The sequence below is a fragment of the Salmo salar genome, chromosome 11, assembly GCF_965601325.2.
Source record: "Salmo salar chromosome 11, fSalSal1, whole genome shotgun sequence".
NCBI lineage: Eukaryota > Metazoa > Chordata > Actinopteri > Salmoniformes > Salmonidae > Salmo > Salmo salar.
In genome coordinates, this window is record NC_138301.1 from 2,575,140 (window position 1) to 2,593,362 (window position 18,223).

The window sequence follows — 18,223 nt, forward strand, 5'->3', positions numbered from 1 at the left end:
GACCCTTGACCAATTAGGGTTCATTGCCTTGCTCAAGGGCACATCAACAGATTTTTCACCTTGGGGATTCAAACTAGCGACCTGTCAGTTACTGGCCCAATGTGCACAAACTGCTAGGCTACCTGCCACCCTGCTGCATTTTGGCAACTTCTCCTGTGTAATTCCTTTTGAAGACACTTTCACCGGCGGTGAATCTCCGTTGTATCTCCTTGTATTTGCTTAATTCCTTGTGTCCTCTCCCTTCTCAAAACACATTGGAGGGAAGATCAAAGGTTCCTTATCTCTGACCTTTTCCTCCAATGCATTTAGAGAAAAAGACAAGGAGAGGGGATGCAAGTAAATCAAGGTGATACAATTGAGATTCATCCCTAGTATTTATTATTTTCAGTACCCCTGTCACACCCTGATCTGTTTCACCTGTCTTTGTGCTTGTCTTCACCCCCTTCCAGGTATCGCCCACCCTCCCCATTATCCCCAGTGTATTTATACCTGTGTTCTCTGTTTTTCTGTTGCCAGTTCGTTTTGTCCGTCAAGCCTACCAGCGTTTTTCCCCTTGCACCTGTCTTTCTATAGTTCCTGTTTTCTAGTTTTCACGGTTTTGACCGTGAATGGATGCAGGGTTCATCCGTCCTTCTGCCTTCCCCATCGGCGCAGGGTTCTTCTTTGTGGAGAAGGACAAAACCCTGTGCCCGTGCATCAACTAACAAGGTCTCAACGACATCACGGTGAAGAACCGCTACCACTCATCTCCTCGGCCTTTGAGACGCTTTAGGGGGCTGTCCTGTCACAGCGTTCTGCCCTGGACCTCAAGTTACATCCCTGCACCTTCTTCTCCCATTGCCTCAATGTCACGGAGAGGAACTACGATGTGGGGAATCGTGAGCATCTCGTGGTGAAGATGGCATTGGAGGAGTGAAGGCACTGGCTGGAGTGGGCAGATCATCCATTCATTGTGTGGACCGACCACAAGAACCTGGAATATCTCCGCACCGCCAAGTGTCTCAATTCCAGGCAAGCTAGATGGGCCCTACTTTTCACACGGTTCGAATTCTCCCTCTCATACCGACCAGGATCCAAGAATGTCAAGCCCCACGGCTACAACACCAGAATCCGAGACCATCTTTCCCACCTCGTGCCTGGCAACGGCACTCAGCTGGGGGATAGGGAAGCAGGTTTGTAAGGCGCAACATTCCCAGCCAGAATCCGGGTCTGGATGTTTATTCCTGATGCTGTCTGCTCCTCCAGGCATCCCTTCCACCCGGGCTCCTGTTGGACCCTGGCCTTTGTGCGACAACGCTTTTGGTGGCCTACCATGATTCCTGACATTTCTGTGTTCGTCGCCTCATGAACAGTCTGTGCTCAGAACAAGACTCCTCGGCAAGCTCCAGCTGGTCTCCTTCAACTTCTGCCTGTCCCTCACCATCCCTGGTCTCACATAGCCCTGGACTTTGTCACGAGTCTCCCCCATTTGATGGCAACACCACCATCCTGACAGTAGTGGATCGGGTTTCCAAAGCCGCTCACTTCATTCTACTTCCCAAGCTACCCTCTGCCAAAGAGACGGCCCAGCTCATGGTGCAGCACGTCTTCCGGATCCAAGGACTCCCAGTAGACGGGGTCTCCAACCGGGGTCCTCAGTTCTCGTCCCGGTTCTGGAAGGCGTTCTGCACACTCATTGGGTCGTGGTCAGCCTGTCCTCCGGGTTCCACCCCCAGTCCAACGGCCAGTCAGAGCGAGCCAACTTGGAAACAACTCTTCGCTGCCTGGTCTCCGCCAACCCCATCACCTGGAGCCAGCAACTAGTGTGGGACGACTACGCCCTCAACAGGCTTCCTTAATCTGCCACGGGTCTCTCGCCCTTTGAGTGTTCCCTGGGTTGTCAGCCCCTGCTCTTCCTTGAGCAAGAGGAAGAGGTCAGCCTACCTTCAGCCCTCTGTACACATCCCACTTTTCATCTGTCTAAAATCAAACCCATGTCTAACAGCCCTTTGTCTCCTGTTTCTAGACAGGGCTCATCCCAACAATAAGGCGTGGCACCCAGAGTATATTCCTACGCTCACACGCACACACACACTGAGCAGCACAACGTGTAGTGTGATGAACTGACTTAAGCCCCAATGATGCTCTCTTGGCAAGGCACGCTAAGTAAGTTGGCTGCTGACCAAAAGGGAGGGAGAAAGAGACAGAGACAGAGAGAGATAATTTGGACTGGCTTTCGCAGTCTTTTTCAATGAAAAATAATTCAATTGTATGCAGACTCTTTTTTTTATTCAGAGATTATTGACTGTCAATGTTTTGTGGTATACTGGATGAGATACTCAGTGTGCTGTGATACTTTTGATCCAGTAATTAAGACAAACAATTTGTATTCAAATGAACAGACTATTCCTGGTCTGTTCATTTTGTAAGTAGACCACATATTCATTTTTGGTCATCTATGAAAAGGATAGCATGAAACTTATAGTTGCCCTAAGGCAAATATCTTGATCTTATCTTCATGGCATGGCTCTCCTTTGAAAAACACATTTAATATTTACAGGTTATTCCTTCACAGAGCTGGACATGTGTGCGCAAATACTTGTCAACATTTGAAATATTTACCATCGTGCGTGTGTGAGAAAGAGAGAGCTAGGGAGAGAGTGTCTGAGAAAGAGAGAGACATGCACACCAGTGAGACATAAAGCAGCAGTTTAGCACGTGTCTGTGTTAGTGGACAGCATCAATGGTGCTGAAATGCACAGGCCGAGGGAAACAGCAAAGCACCTGAGGATATACAGCGCTGCTGCAACCTACCTCTGTGGTTCAAGCTGCTTCCTAACAAAAATGAATAGGTTATATGTTTGAGTAGGCTACTATATGTTTTATTGATGAGTCAACAACAACATTTGAAATGTATCAACTATCAATTCCTTTATGAATCTATCAATCCATCAATCCGGGGTGAAGTCACACGTGAAATAAAATTAGCTAAAATACGCCGCTTTGTGGCCACATTGAGTAGGACTAAAACGTCGGCTCCGTGCGTAGAGAAACTGACTGAGACGGAGATGAGAGGGAGAGCTTGGGAGTACCGAGGAGGGATGGAAGAGAGTGGGAGAGAGAGAGACTGATTTTTCTTGATTTTTCATTCCTGTGTCGGCCTCTTTAAAAAAAAAAAATCTAATTGCCCCGTTGGGAGCCCGGGACAGTATTCAGTAGGCAGGACCTGATTGCAGCTGCACTGCCTATAATTGGCATTCCTCCACGAGTGGAACTACAGTCGCAAATTCGACCAAAACCACCACAAAACAAATTACCTCCCCATCCATCCCTCTCGCTCAGGTCGACTCGTCAGTCTATTGCGAACGTCACTCATGTTGCGTGGGGCGGGAGAAGCGAACTTGGAGTTGAATTGACGTCCGACAGAGGGAGAGAGATAGGAGAGACACAGAGAGAGGCAGAAGATACATGAGCCTGTCTTTGACAACCTGTTCAGTGAGACGTGCGCATCTCAGCTGTGCCGCTTTTGGCCAAGGAGTCCATCACATCGTTCTCAGTCTGCGCACATACTTCCACTGGCAAACAGTAGGCTACTTGGAGACGCGAGGGGAGGAGCGGTGTAGTGTATGGAGAGTGGGACTTTATTTTGATAGCCTATAATTTCCAATAACCTACGCGGGACTGAAATCTATCTCCACTGAACTGTTTAAAGAAATAAGAGCCGTAAGAAATACGACAGATTCAACGCCGAAAGGGAGAGAATCAGAGTGATTTCCGACTGCTGGGTTTATGAGGAATCCGCTTTGTGGATACAAGGAGCGGCTCCCCTAAACATTCAAAACGAAGGGTTCCGTGCGTTAAAAGTTACCCGGTGAATTCTTATCACATTTCTACTCTCTTTTGAGAATTGGTATAAATCGACATTGGAACTAAGAAATTCTACGAAACCGGAATACTTAAGTGGGGATACCTAAATTTACAACGCATTTATGGTAAGACATCTAAAGCGGTCTTGAAACTGAATTATCGCTGAGCCGCGTGAGGGTACGGAATATCGCGTCGTAGACTTAGTTTCAAGACAGCCCACCCGCTGCGCTGACTACACCTCTGAGTAAGGTAAATGAAATTCGACAATATTGCTGTCAGTGAACCCATTTACTGCGATGTTTTTTCAATATGCTTCACTTATGGACAGACACATTGACAGTAGGATACTGTCTTAAAAGTTTGATCCTGGATATATTATCTTCCTGCATGTTATAGCCTACGATTTGAATATGCTTGTATTTTATTCACTAACTAGGCTAAGTAGACTATTCAAACGTGGGACGTGTGTAAGCACCCGTTTATGTGGAAAGGTCGCCATCCTCAATGGGGTGAGGTCAGAGAGCGCGTGCAGACATAATACATGCAGACTTTAGTTGCTTTTGAGACACACATGTTGCGCTAGATATAAACTAGTATACACTATGACCTACTTTTGTAAAATAGATAATTGCATTTCGCATTTAGAAATATTATGGGTCATCATGCAGACTAGGAAAAGCTCAATCGGTCGCCAAATTGAGTGACAAAGTGCATCAATAATATTTATTGACTCGTTTTACTACAACTTCCCTTTAATAGCCATTCGATTAAACCACAATACCACAATATCACATGTCAGTTAACGTGGTCGATTTGGCACAGTTGTCTATTGCTTATTACTCAATTTGTATCACCTGTTGGGTGAGGAATGTAGCCTATTGGTAATCGTGGAAATGTTAAATTTTTTCTGAATGAATGCTACGGCTTTTGTAAACAGGTCGTGTGTGTGTGTGTACGCGCGCGTCTGTACACCCACATGTGCTTAATATAGGCTATGCGCGTGATGATATGCAGGTAGGTGCATGACCCCAGCACTCAGGCCACCATTTGAAATATTGTTATGCTCGCTGCCCTTACCTGCCGGTTAGCAATTTCAGAAATAAACCATAATTACTTTAGGCAATCCTGTCAATCCCGAGAGGACAATGGCAGAGCTGTCCTGTAATCTTTTGATTATCCAGAGTCTGCAACTGAATTGCCTGTCGTTTAACCCGGTTTGAGACAATGCATGCGATTTGAAATTACTTTAACCCACGAATTATTATGATTGTATTATCTGTGGGAGGGAGTTGACACGATTCCCGGACAGAACAAACATATATTTGATAGACTCCCCACTTGTTCTCTCGTCTGGATTATAAACTAGCCTACTGTAGCCGTTACACGCCACAATCTACCGTGGCTCCTTTGATCTAGTCACGGTGCTCTCATGCCCTCTTCTTATTCACTAAAACCTGCTCTTCTCTCTCTCTCAGACTATTTCCAGGTTATGAGGGATCGAAGCTAAAGATGGAGCTTTTCTGGATTTTGTTATTTTCTATCATCCACCCATACACACGAGGGCAAGGTGTTTACGGTAAGAGATACGAAAGTGTGTGTTTGTGTGTCCATTCAGTTTAATATGATGGTAATAAGTGGCGCAACTATTGAGTTATTGCACATTGGACACAGTCCGGCTTGGTTAAATTTTTCCCTATTCATCATATGATCTTAATTGTCTTGTCCCAGTAGCCTACATTTTCTTTATCGGTGTCATTAACTAGTTAGGCTATAATATTATTAAAATTAACAATGATAATAATTGGCCTAATGCATTTCCACCTCTGGCTTGCTTGGCACATGCAAATGGTCTGTCATAAAAATCTATTTCACATGAAAAGTTCATTGTAATGAGAAAAGGTAGGAGGCTTACTAAATCCTTGGTAATGTCTATTAAGTCACCAAGAAGAGAATGGCCTCGGGCGGATTCCTAGTAGGCTATTGCATAATTACCCAATTGAAACCTACATAGTTATCATTGAACATACTACGGGAGCGGCCCTGCACTGTCATAACGAGTAAACTGCAGATTAAAAAGGCACACGCTACCTAAATAGGCTAATTAATAAGAATGTGGTCTGATTTTTTTATTTTTTAGTTCCACTCGCCTGTTGGATGTGTCAGCGCCAAAGATCAACACCACATCGTTTTTACTGTTCGTGACACACCAAGCCTATAGGCTATATCAAGAAATTGGAATGAAAGAAATTATGAACGTCGTATTTAAAGGCTACAGGAGCTTATAATGTGAGATTCTGCTCCGGGGCAGCACATACGCACAGATGTGACTGTTGAAGAATTTAGACATTTAGCTGTGTTGTGTGTAAGGAGTGAGGACATAACTGGGATTTCAAAGGAACAGTTGAAATATTTTCGTTTAGTTGCCATTTACTCCACAATGAAAAAAGTTTGGGCAAAAAATAAATAACGTTTTTCCTAGTGTCGAGTGGTTGCTCTACCCTTGAATGGTGTTGAATCTCCAGCCGCTACAGCTGAACTGCTACAACTATTTTGTTTACTTTAGGACCATAGGACATTTTACTCTTGTGACATTCACCACACGTATACCTTAGACCTTATAGAGGATTCGGCACTGTAGTCGAGAAAAGCATGTTTCTGCATAACAGTATGACAGTATGACGAAGTTTGAAGCCAAGTAGATCATCTTCGGTGCAAATTGGACAGGTAGCCTATGCACATTACATTACAATTATGTATAAACCAAGGAAAGCAGCTGCAATATTTAAAGCTCTGATCACACTTTTACCCTTTCCAGCTCTCCAAACAGGGGCACGTCACACTCTAGCTGTTAAATGTCAAACGCAGGCTTGCTATTTAATTAACAAATATATATCTTAGTAAATATTTTCACTAGCCTTACTTTGAGAAACTGCCTGTTAATAGCAGTTGACTGCCTGTCTGTCTACTTAGAGCGTTGGTCCAGTAACCGGAAGGTTGCTGGATCAAATCCCCGAGCTGACAATCGATTAAGGCAGCCCCCCGCAACTCTCTGATTCAGAGGGGTTGGGTTAAATGCGGAAGAAACATTTCTGTTGAATACATTCCGTTGGACAACTGACTAGGTATCCCCCTTACTTCTTGTGAAAGCCTAAATGTATAACATGCTTATGTTTTGCATTGCTAAGGTTATGCATTGTTCTGTTGTCTGATGTAGCCTATAGTATTTGCTCAGTTGTCCCATGGGCGCTGTACAGTGTGGATAAGCAACATGGTTGCGCTCAAACTAATAAGTATGACCTCAAACTAGTTAGAACTTTAAGTATGATCGGCTTTGCGTTGAGGATCCGACTGGGTTTGGTGAGCTCATCCTGAATAGATCGTTTTGAATTCCCCTTTTTTTGTGGGCTATGTGAATGAATGCATATAGCACGCAAAATACAAATGACCTCCTAACGAACTAGGCCCATTAAAAAATGATCTTGCACAAACCCACAAGTTTACAGGAGATAAGAGAGCGTCTAAAGTCAGTATTATTCTATTGCATTCTTGGTCATGATGATGATGCTTAGGTTTAGACTGCGAGGAGGAAGGACCTTAGTCGTAATAATTCACTGTGCAATCAACAAACGCGTCTGGTCTCCTGCTGCCTCGGTTAAATATGTTACACAGGTGCGATGTTACACAGGTGCGAGATGGAGAATTATGCAAGAACAGTAGAAAACGTCAGGAAATCTGCCGTGAGCTTGGCACACAACTGTGTATTGAGGAGCTTTAAAATGGCTTTTCCTGTTTTTGGAATGTTCTCACTTCCTATGGAGACAGATGCAACTTGCTGTCCGCTGGGAACCGAATGCCACAAGCACGCCTGATTTGATGCTACTGCTCCGAAAGCCCTTTTATACCTATCATATTCGTGTCATGAAGTAAATAAGTAAGCCCTTTCAGAACCAGAACAGCCCACAGGGTTAGCCTATCTCCTGTTAATGTTGCCTGAGGAAGCTTATTGTACAAGTAAAAATAAAATACATTGTAGGCCTACATTCCCTGCCTGGAAAGGACGCTAGTGGATGTAGGCTTTTCTTTAGATACTGTAGCGGCTGACGCTACTGTTGCTATCTCACCTCGGACTCCCGTGATCCCTCGTTGCTTTACTGTTCATCGATTGTGCTGCTTTGCATTTCAATATTGTTGTCTGAAGCTTCCAACACTCAAGAGGGGTACTCAATCAAGAGTGGTGCTAACATGAGAGAGACAGAGAGAAATAGAGAGAGCTTCTCTATTGAGGGGTCGTTATACAATCGCGGGATCAGCTATGCATTTCTACACCTAGGCCTAATGGTTGAATTAAGATTTGGGCAGGGTCAGGCTGACCCTATATCTGTGCCTGAAAAGGAAAACTTCTACCCTGAGCATGGACACTCTTTCCTCACCGCTGATGAGGTAATTTAAACAATGATTGGATTGTCATGAAGGGTCACTAGTTACACAAAGTAATATTAATAATTTCTGTGCAACCAAACATACATTGTGCCATTGATTTCCATGTCAATGCGCAGGTTGGAATTCACTCTCTCTCACTCATGGAAGGCTATGTGGTATAGTTGTTGATACACTTCGTTAAGGCCTGTGGCCTAGAAAACCAGACGTATAGTGCCCGTGACCACCCAAATCTCCAGTGACTTTAACTCTTCTTCTTCCTCATCCTCCACACCTTTTTGTTTGTTTCTCTCTTTTATGTCTCTCACCACCTCATGCGTTTATTTTGGATGCTGAATATTGCCCTTTTTTAATAAGCATTCATAATTTATCCATGGCTGTGAGGCAGGGGAGAGCGAAGGAGGGAGGGAGAGAGAGAGGAAGAGAGGGGGAGCGCAGCTAGTGATTACAATCTTCTCGCTTTTCTGCCCTCTCTTTCTCTCTCTCACACACATTCATTCATTCGTACACACACACACACACACACACACACACACACACACACACACACACACACACACACACACACACACACTCTTTCACTCCCTCTCTCTCTCTGTTGGTTAGCACGTCCATGCAGTATTTAAGTATCAGGCTCTAAATAATAAAGCAATGTGACAAAGTCCACAATGAATGGACAACACCTGCTTACTTTCCATGACCAAATCATACCCTGTCTGAAGTTAACTTTGCAATTAAAATGCAAAGCCCAGAGGGTCCTGTGGTCTTGCAGTGGCCTGTGGTCTAGCAGTGACCCTCCTGGCTGTAGTCACACATACTCCTCTTTCTACTGGAGACCGGGGTTAAATCCCCACTCCAACCCCTTGTACTGTTTCTCCCACCTGCCTGTCTCCCCCTCTGTGAATTCTTTATTCTCTAAAATAAAGTGCAAAACAACATTTTATAATGAAACACATTCCATAATTGTTGAGAGATGACTATATTGTCAGTTTTATATATATTCAGTTTTATGAGAAGGAAGATTTTTGAATGTAATGATGCCAAATATTTCCTTCAAGGCCCTACTGGGAGTTTGAATCGTATCAGGAATGTAAATGGATTGTCAAATGAATGGCCACACATAACTGTACATGCTCGCACACACACGCACTCACACACTCACAGTAAAATAGGAACCTTTCTTCTGAACCTGTGTATTTTAAATACTTTCTTTGTGGTCCTGATATTTTTAAACCTGACTTTACTAAGATTCTCACTCATAGATTCTCACACCGACAATGACAATCTTCTCGATTTTCTGCTTGCTCGCACGCATGCATGCACGCACACACACCCACACACTCTCACCCACTCACACACGCACGCCGTGTTCTTAAAAAGTCTCTCCTACACTCTCGCCCCTCACCAGTCAATGTCGACCATTGTTGACTGACCTTTCCTTCTTTATTATTCTTTAATTCAAGTCCTTGAGAGTTAATTAGTGAGGTGACTTGCCATTAAAAAAAAATTTAAGAAAGAAAAAAATAATAAATAATGGTGCGTATGGTGAAATTCGCAGGCCTGGGTTCAAACACTACTCGAAATCATGTAGAATACTTCAGCTAGACTTAATTGTGCTTGCCTGGCACAATTGAAAACAAATAGAATAGTTGCAAAATGTTCAAACCCTGCCTATCTGTCACTCCGCTCCAGGCAGACTAAAGCAAATGCAAAAGATTTCAAGTAGTAGTTGAACCAAGGTCTGGAAAAATCTGCCACCTCCGTTAATTAAGAAACCACACATCTTTTGCCGCCACGTTTCACTTCCCTTTTCTATCCACCGGCTTTCCTTTTATTTACCGCTGTGAATGGAAGTATTATCCTGCCACTTACTCAATACGGCAGTATAAACTGTATTGAGTCCCCAAGCCCCATACAATGTCAGTCAGGAGCCATTTTCAGACAGAATAGAGGCCACAATGTCTTTATTTTTAGCTGGGAAAGAGTAGAAGAGAGTGGAGGAGTGAGAAGATGTTGACTGGGGACTTGGAAGGTTGAGAGCTGAGCTATTCTTTCTCAATCTATTTCCTCTATCTCTACTCAGTCTCTATCTCTCTCCTCGTTTCTGGTCTATCTTCTCTCATTCTTCAGCACCTCTATTTTTCTCTGATTCTCTATCTCCTATCTTTTTCTCTCTATCCTTTCTCATCTATCTACTTTCTCTCTCCTTTCATACTCTCTCAGTCCCTCTCACTGTGTAATATCCTCCTATAGGCAGAATGAAGTGGAAAAGCACTATAGATGGAGAATTGATCTCACCCCTGAGATAGAGAAGAGAGAGAGACAGATATTCTGTGTGTGTGTGTGTGTCTCCTGCTCTTTCTCTCTGTGTGTGTGTCTGCCCTCCCCTCCTTCTCCAGTTCCATCTAGTTAGTGCCGCTCTGTTGTTGTTGTCAGGGGGTGGGAGGCTGGATAACAGCTCAGTGTTATTGGGCCTTCCTCTCCATTTGTGGCTCCCAGCAGGTGGCCTTCTCTCCTGCCCTCTCTCCTCTCTCTTACACATGTACACACATACACAGACATATAAGCATACACACACACATACACAAATGCACAGATATACAAAGACATACTTTACTTACTTTACACAGGAACACACACACGCACACACACAAATTGAGAGAGAAGGATAGTTCAATCACCATTTCCTCTCCTTTCCCCAAGTCCTTGTTATTTATTTATTATTTGATTTATTTTATATAATTTTTTAAAACATACATTCCACACCTGAAGCGAAGCCGCTTCAATCAAATTCCCAAATCCCTCTGGCAGCCCCCCCCCTTCCCCTCCCCCACAGATGTTATGATTTTTCAGCCGTACAGAAACAGGCTACCTGGGGGCAATACCAGAATAGATGGTCTAATGATTATGTCTCTTTGCAGCAAAATCTGCAGAGCTGAGATGATTGTATGCCCCATATATTTAACATTTTGTTTGTGGCAAGAATTTTGTATGGTGCAGCTGTCAACATTAAGTTCCTCAAATGAGGAACAAATTTGGGTCCTTAATATAGGGCAGACAGACACATTCTCTACCCCCCCCCCCCTCCGCTTGCCTCCTCCCTTTCTGCGGTAGTGCCCCAATCAATTGGTTGTAATCTTTTATTGAGCAAGCCTTCCCATATATTTCCAATAGTTGCCTGTGAGACATAACTGCCATTCCTATACATAATATAATTTAAAGAAAATAGACTTCTATATAATTTTTTCTATATTCTTTTTTTATTTTTGTCAATCAGTATATTTGAGTTTAACCATAACATTTGTAATATCCTTCATATTTTCTGGAGGATGAAATTGGAATTGTAACCAATGCCTGGCTTGTTTGAGAAAGGGAGATAGATACTTTGAACAAGGTTTGGGTTTCAATTAACCAAACCTCTGAAGTTGTAATCTGTGTAAGGGCAAAAAGTTCCTTTTTGAACAACAGATGAGCTTTTCTTAGTAATCTACTGGAGAACCAATTACTGTTTAAGTAAACATTTTGTATAAGTGAAGCTTTTAGTGAGAGGTTTAATGGTTTAATCTTTAATCATTTTAGCCCACCAAACTCATTCATTATAATATAGACAGGCACGTTTTATCTTGTCTGGCTTAGAGTTCCAGATAAAGCAGAACATTTTTTGCTCATATGATTTGAAAAACCAGTCATCTGGAGTAGACATGAGATATGACTAAAGAGTTAATCAGTGTAACTTTCCCATAAATAGACAGGTATTTACCCCTCCACAGTTGCAGGATCTTTTCTGTTTTTGCTCATTTTCTATTGAAATGTATTGTAGAGAGTTAATTTATATATGTTGTGACGTGAATATCAAGAATGTCTACTTCACCATCAGACCATTTTACTGTTATTTCACGGGGTTCCGGCAGTGTGGTCGGCTGGGTAGCTGGCTAAAGGTACACAGAAATTCTATTAACCTCAGGTCAGAGCCCAAGTCCCGATCCACTGTGGTTTACTGTAGCATCAACCCCTGGCCCGACGGGCATGTTGGCTAGCGGGGGCTAGCAACGTTGCAGCAGCCTGGGCCACCTCCCAACGGGGCAGTTTATCCCCAAAGCTTCCGCCAATTAACTTCCGTGTCAGAGGTGGCCATTCCAAGGTGCACGTCCCACTAGGAAACTTGATGAACTGAAGAGAGCTTTACATGGTTAGGGAGGGAGGGAAGGTGGGAGGAGGGCAGAGGGAGAGGGAGAAAGGCCCTGACAGCATCAGGAATGAAATGCTTAAACACAGTACTGATGAGCTGCAGGATGCCTTATTAAAACTATTCAACCTGGTTTTGGAGAGTGGCTGCTTCCCTGACATTTGGAACCAGCTGCTCATAACCCCATATATATAAAAAAGTTGACAAATTAGAACCTATTAACTATAGGGGATATGTGTCACCAGTAACATGGGGAAAATGTTTTTCTGTATTCTCAATGACCAAATACAGACCTTCCTCACACAACATAATGCTCTCAACAAAAAACGAATTGGCTTTCAATCCAAACACAGAACAACAGACCACATACACACTAATAAACCAGCATGTTCATCAGAAAAGCAGAGGAAAAGTATTTGCATATTTTGTTGATTTTAAGAATGGCTTTTGATTCCATGATGAATTATGTTACAAAATCCTCCAAAGTGACGTTGAAAGCAAAGTTTACGACGTCATACAATCTATTTACACGGACAACACATGTAGTATTAGACTGAACAATAATAAAATAAAGTGAGACAAGGATGCAGTGTAAGTCCAACCTCATTCAATGTCTACGTCAACAAACTAGCAGTGTTGCTGGACCGATCTGCAGCCCCTGGACTCACCCTCAAAGATGAGGTAAGATTACTTCTCTATGCAGATGACCTTGTCTAACTGTCACCAACAGAGCAAGGTCTACAGGAACAACTTAACATTCTTTGGGAATACAGCATCAACTGGGCAATCAACATCAACATTCAGAAAACCAAAGTCGTGATTTTCCCGAAAAAGGCCAGGAATCAAAGCAACAGACACTCTTTCAAATAAGGAAATAACATGGTTGAACATACCCAATGGTACAACTACCTGGTTTGGCAGTGAATGCACTAAAATTAAAATCCCGCAAAGCATTTTACTCCATGAAAATAAAATTCTCCCTCCCAAAAAATCCTATCCAAATCTGGTGCAAAATATTAAATTGTGTAATTTTACCAATTGCACTATATTTTTTGTGAGGTTTGGGGTCCAACCTGTAATTACGATTATAAGCATTGGGAGAAAACCCCAATAGAAAATCTGCATACAGAATTCTGCAGAATTATCCTAAATATCCAAAAGAAAGTACGAAATCATGCATGCTGAGTGGATGAGTGGATGATTCCCTTTAATTGTAAACATAAAGAAAAGGACACTTAAACTTTGCCACCATTTGAAATTAAGCCCCAAAACATCCTTCCAATTTAAATCACTGGATACCCAAGAGCTGAACCTTGAAAAGAGTCCCTTATGTCAGCTGTTAACCTCTCTAGGGAAGGTGGGACGAAATCGTCCCACCTACGTAACAGCCAGTGGAATCCTGTGGCGCATTATTCAAATACCTTAGAAATGCTATTACTTCAATTTCGCAAACATATGACTATTTTACACCATTTTAAAGATAAGACTCTCGTTAATCTAACCACACTGTCCGATTTCAAAAAGGCTTTACAACGAAAGCAAAACATTAGATTATGTCAGCAGAGTACCCAGCCAGAAATAATCAGACACCCATTTTTCAAGCTAGCATATAATGTCACAAAAACCCAAACCACAGCTAAATGCAGCACTAACCTTTGATGATCTTCATCAGATGACATGCCTAGGACATTATGTTATACAATACATGCATGTTTTGTTCAATCAAGTTCATATTTATATCAAAAACCAGCTTTTTACATTAGCATGTGACGTTCAGAACTAGCATACTAGCAAACTTCCGGTGAATTTACTAAATTACTCACGATAAACGTTCACAAAAAACATAACAATTATTTAAAGAATTATAGATACAGAACTCCTCTATGCACTCGCTATGTCCGATTTTAAAATAGCTTTTCGGTGAAAGCACATTTTGCAATATTCTAAGTAGATAGCCCGGCATCACAGGGCTAGCTATTTAGACACCCACCAAGTTTAGCCCTCACCAAAGTCAGATTTACTATAAGAAAAATGTTATTACCTTTGCTGTTCTTCGTCAGAATGCACTCCCAGGACTTCTACTTCAATAACAAATGTTGGTTTGGTTCAAAATAATACATAGTTATGTTCAAATATCCTCTGTTTTGTTCGTGCATTCAAGACACTATCCGAAGTGTAAAGAAGGGTGACGCGCCCGACGCGTTTCGTGACAAAAAAAATCTAAATATTCCATTACCGTACTTCGAAGCATGTCAACCGCTGTTTAAAATCAATTTTTATGCCATTTTTCTCGTTAAAAAAAGCGATAATATTCCGACCGGGAATCTGTGTTTTAGTACAAAGAGAGAGAAAATAATAACATGGGGTCTCCTCGCGCACGCGCCTCAGTCTCATTGTCCTCTGATAGACCACTTACCAAAGGCGCTAATGTTTTTCAGCCAGGGGCTGCCTCGACATCATTCAGCTTTTTCCCGGGTTCTGAGAGCCTATGGGAGCCGTAGGAAGTGTCACGTTACAGCAAAGATCCTAAGTTTTCAATAAAAAGAGTCAAGAAGCCCAAAGAATGGTCAGAGAGGGCACTTCCTGTACAGAATCTTCTCAGGTTTTTGCCTGCCATATGAGTTCTGTTATACTCACAGACACCATTCAAACAGTTTTAGAAACTTTAGGGTGTTTTCTATCCAAAGCCAATAATTATATGCATATTCTAGTTTCTGGGCAGTAGTAATAACCAGATTAAATCGGGTACATTTTTTATCCGGCCGTGTAAATACTGCCCCCTAGCCCTAACAGGTTAAAAACCATTAAACAACCTTATTATCCAAACATAGGGAACTCAATAAGATTGTTACAGATATTAAAACCTCCTATTTGACAAATTGGGAAAAGGAAACAAAAACACACAATAAACAGAGACAGATCCTCGAACAAATACAGGCCCAGTGACCACCAACTGGCTATAGAAAAAGGAAGACACAGAGATTGTCTATGAACATTAATTCCATGAAGTATTTACATTGTATATAACTTAGAAGTTATACATAATGTAACCATCATCCATGTACATTTTGTTGTTTATTAGCCATTCATTATTTTTATAATCTTATTTTTATTTAAATACATTTATCGAACGAAGATTACACAATACAGCAGGAGTAGTGTTGCACCTGTGTACATGATTATGTACTATTAATATTACTACTGAAATGAGCTGTATTTTATTATCCTCGTTACATTGTACTGTATTTATGCTGTACCACTATACTGCTTTGCCAATATCTACAAATTGTATTTCATGCCAATAAAGCAATCTGAGAGAGAAAGAGGGATTTCTGTGGGGAACTTTCAAAGAAAGTTTTGTAGTTTGTCTTTTGTCTGCTCGGTCGAATGTTTTCAAGAGGGGTGGGGTTGGTAGTGATGGGAATTCAGATCCTCTCCATGGCCAAGGGGCAGAAAAATAGAAAGGGTTCAGTGTGTGAGAGACTGTGTATGCGTGTGTGTGTTGGAACAGTTGACAGGCCATGACTTATACATGAGGGCGACAGGAGGGTCGTGAGCTGTGGTGAGAACATTGCTTACTTCAGGGACAGCCGTGTCTCCCTCCCCTTTGCTTGTTTTGTTTCTTCTCCCCCGCCTCTCTCTGTCTCCTTGTTCTCATCTTCATTACTTACTTTCCTTTTATTAATCCTTCCCCTCCCACCTTGTCTCCATCTGTCCGTCTGTCTGTCAGTGAGTCTGTGAGTCTAGTGGTTAGAGTGTTGGGCCAGTAACCAAAAGGTTGCTGGGTCAAATCACTGAGCTGACAAGGTCAAAAATCTGTTGTTCTGCCACTAAACAAGGCAGTTAACCCACTGTTCCCTGGTAGACTGTCATTGTAAATAAGAATTTGTTCTTAACTGTCTTGCCTAGTTAAATAAAACAAATAAAAAAAAGATCTTGTCAATTGAGATTATACCTTGAAATGTAATTTTGTGCCTACTGTACAAAAAGCAAATGACAAATGTATGTGGACTGATTAGATACTGATGTATACAGTAGCTACCTGTTTTGATACATTACATTTGGAAAGTACAGAGCTGCTATAGGTGTACTGCACACTGGGAACAGCAGGCATGGTGTGCAGGGTCAAAAATGTAAAAGTCTCATGAGAATGCATTTTTGACCTTCCATGAGACTATTCCAGGACATTCCACACACTCCCTTTGCCAGGCCTGTGTCAGTTGCTGATCAAACAAACAATATGGTGAGGACCTGTAGACACTGTGGTCTATGAGGACCAGCTGACGTTGTGGTGTATATTGACTAGCAGACAGTATGGTCGATATGAGCACCAGCCCACCCTGTGTTTATAAGGTCTCAATACCAGTAGACACTGTGGTCTATGAGGACCAGCTGACGTTGTGGTGTATATAGACTAGCAGACAGTATGGTCGATATGAGCACCAGCCCACCCTGTGTTTATGAGGTCTCAATACCAGTATACAATGTGGCTTACAAGGTTTGTGTGAAGTTGGGGTGTTACAAACTATAAAAACATGCATTCCTAAACTCTGAAAAGCTTTTGTATCTGTCATCATGGTCAGGTTCAACCTATCCCCATGTTCTCCCAAAGTAGACTGAGAGTGAGGAACAGCAGTCGACTTCTGTGCCTGTCTTAACTTGAAGACAACTAAGTGAACTAGCCCTGGAAAGCTAACCTCTGGAAAGCTAAACCCTGGAAAGCTAACCCCTGCTCATACAGATCTGTATATGAGCAATAATGTTTGGCAGAAAGAGGGACACAATTCTAGTATTTACCTAGTAATGTGCATTCCTAAACACAGGAGAAAAAGAGTGATCTGTGATAGTATTAAATGGCAATGTAACTATCCAAAAAATCCTCCCTATCAAACTGTCATCAAGTATCCCATCCACCTCCGTCCAATCTGAAAAATCTTGTCATAATTTACCTGTCACCATGTATTTATTTATTTTATTTACTTAACCTTTATTTAACCAGGTAGGCAAGTTGAGAACAAGTTCTCATTTAAAATTGCGACCTGGCCAAGATAAAGCAAAGCAGTTTGACACATACAACAACAACAACAGAGTTACACATGGAGTAAAACAAACATACAGTCAATAATACAGTAGAAAAATAAGTCTATATACAATGTGAGCAAATGAGGTGAGATAAGGGAGGTAAAGGCAAAAAAAGGCCATGGTGGCGAAGTACATTCAATATAGCAAGTAAAACACTGGAATGGTAGATTTGCAGTGGAAGAAAGTGCAAAGTAGAAATATAAATAATGGGGTGTAAAGGAGCATGAGTATAGGAGTATAGGATGTGTCAACAACATTATTTGGATAAGAGTTAACAGAATATGAACTTTTAAAAGTTAGATTTTCACTGGGCTGTTCCTTTAATGTATGTCTAATTTATCACATATTTCCCTATATACAAAAATGTATTAAGTTCTAGTAATTTGGCAAAAATGGAAACCATGTCAAAGTCTCCCCAGCAAACCAGGAACATTCCAAGGACAACTTATTGAAATGTTCTGGGAACATTCACAAAACCAATTTTGCAGTGCTGGGTCTGCTCCAGGCAGTCGCAGTCAACTAGCCCTGCTGGCCAGTGCCCAGACATTTTGTTCCATCCCTGGTATCTAAGCTAAGGGAAAAACACCAAGTCACACTGACGCTTATTAAACCACCAAAGTGGATTAGTTAGTACATAGAGTGCACCTGTACATGCCTCAACAGGGTACATCA

The 18,223-nt window shown here is 42.1% G+C and overlaps 1 protein-coding gene across 2 annotated transcripts in view; it reads left to right on the top strand.

The window, feature by feature from the left end:
* Window positions 1-3,247: 3,247 nt before the first annotated feature.
* The window catches only part of LOC106561882 (MAM domain-containing glycosylphosphatidylinositol anchor protein 1), a 470,281-nt gene continuing 455,305 nt past the window's right edge, over window positions 3,248-18,223 (top strand). The window contains exons 1-2 of one of the 2 annotated variants that reach the window (XM_014126164.3): window positions 3,248-4,095; window positions 5,322-5,422. In XM_014126164.3, the coding sequence (XP_013981639.1) occupies window positions 5,356-5,422 (67 nt within the window). In that variant the 5' untranslated portion in view covers window positions 3,248-4,095; window positions 5,322-5,355. The remainder of the gene's footprint in view (window positions 4,096-5,321; window positions 5,423-18,223) is intronic. The other variant, XM_014126165.3, reaches the window with a different exon arrangement.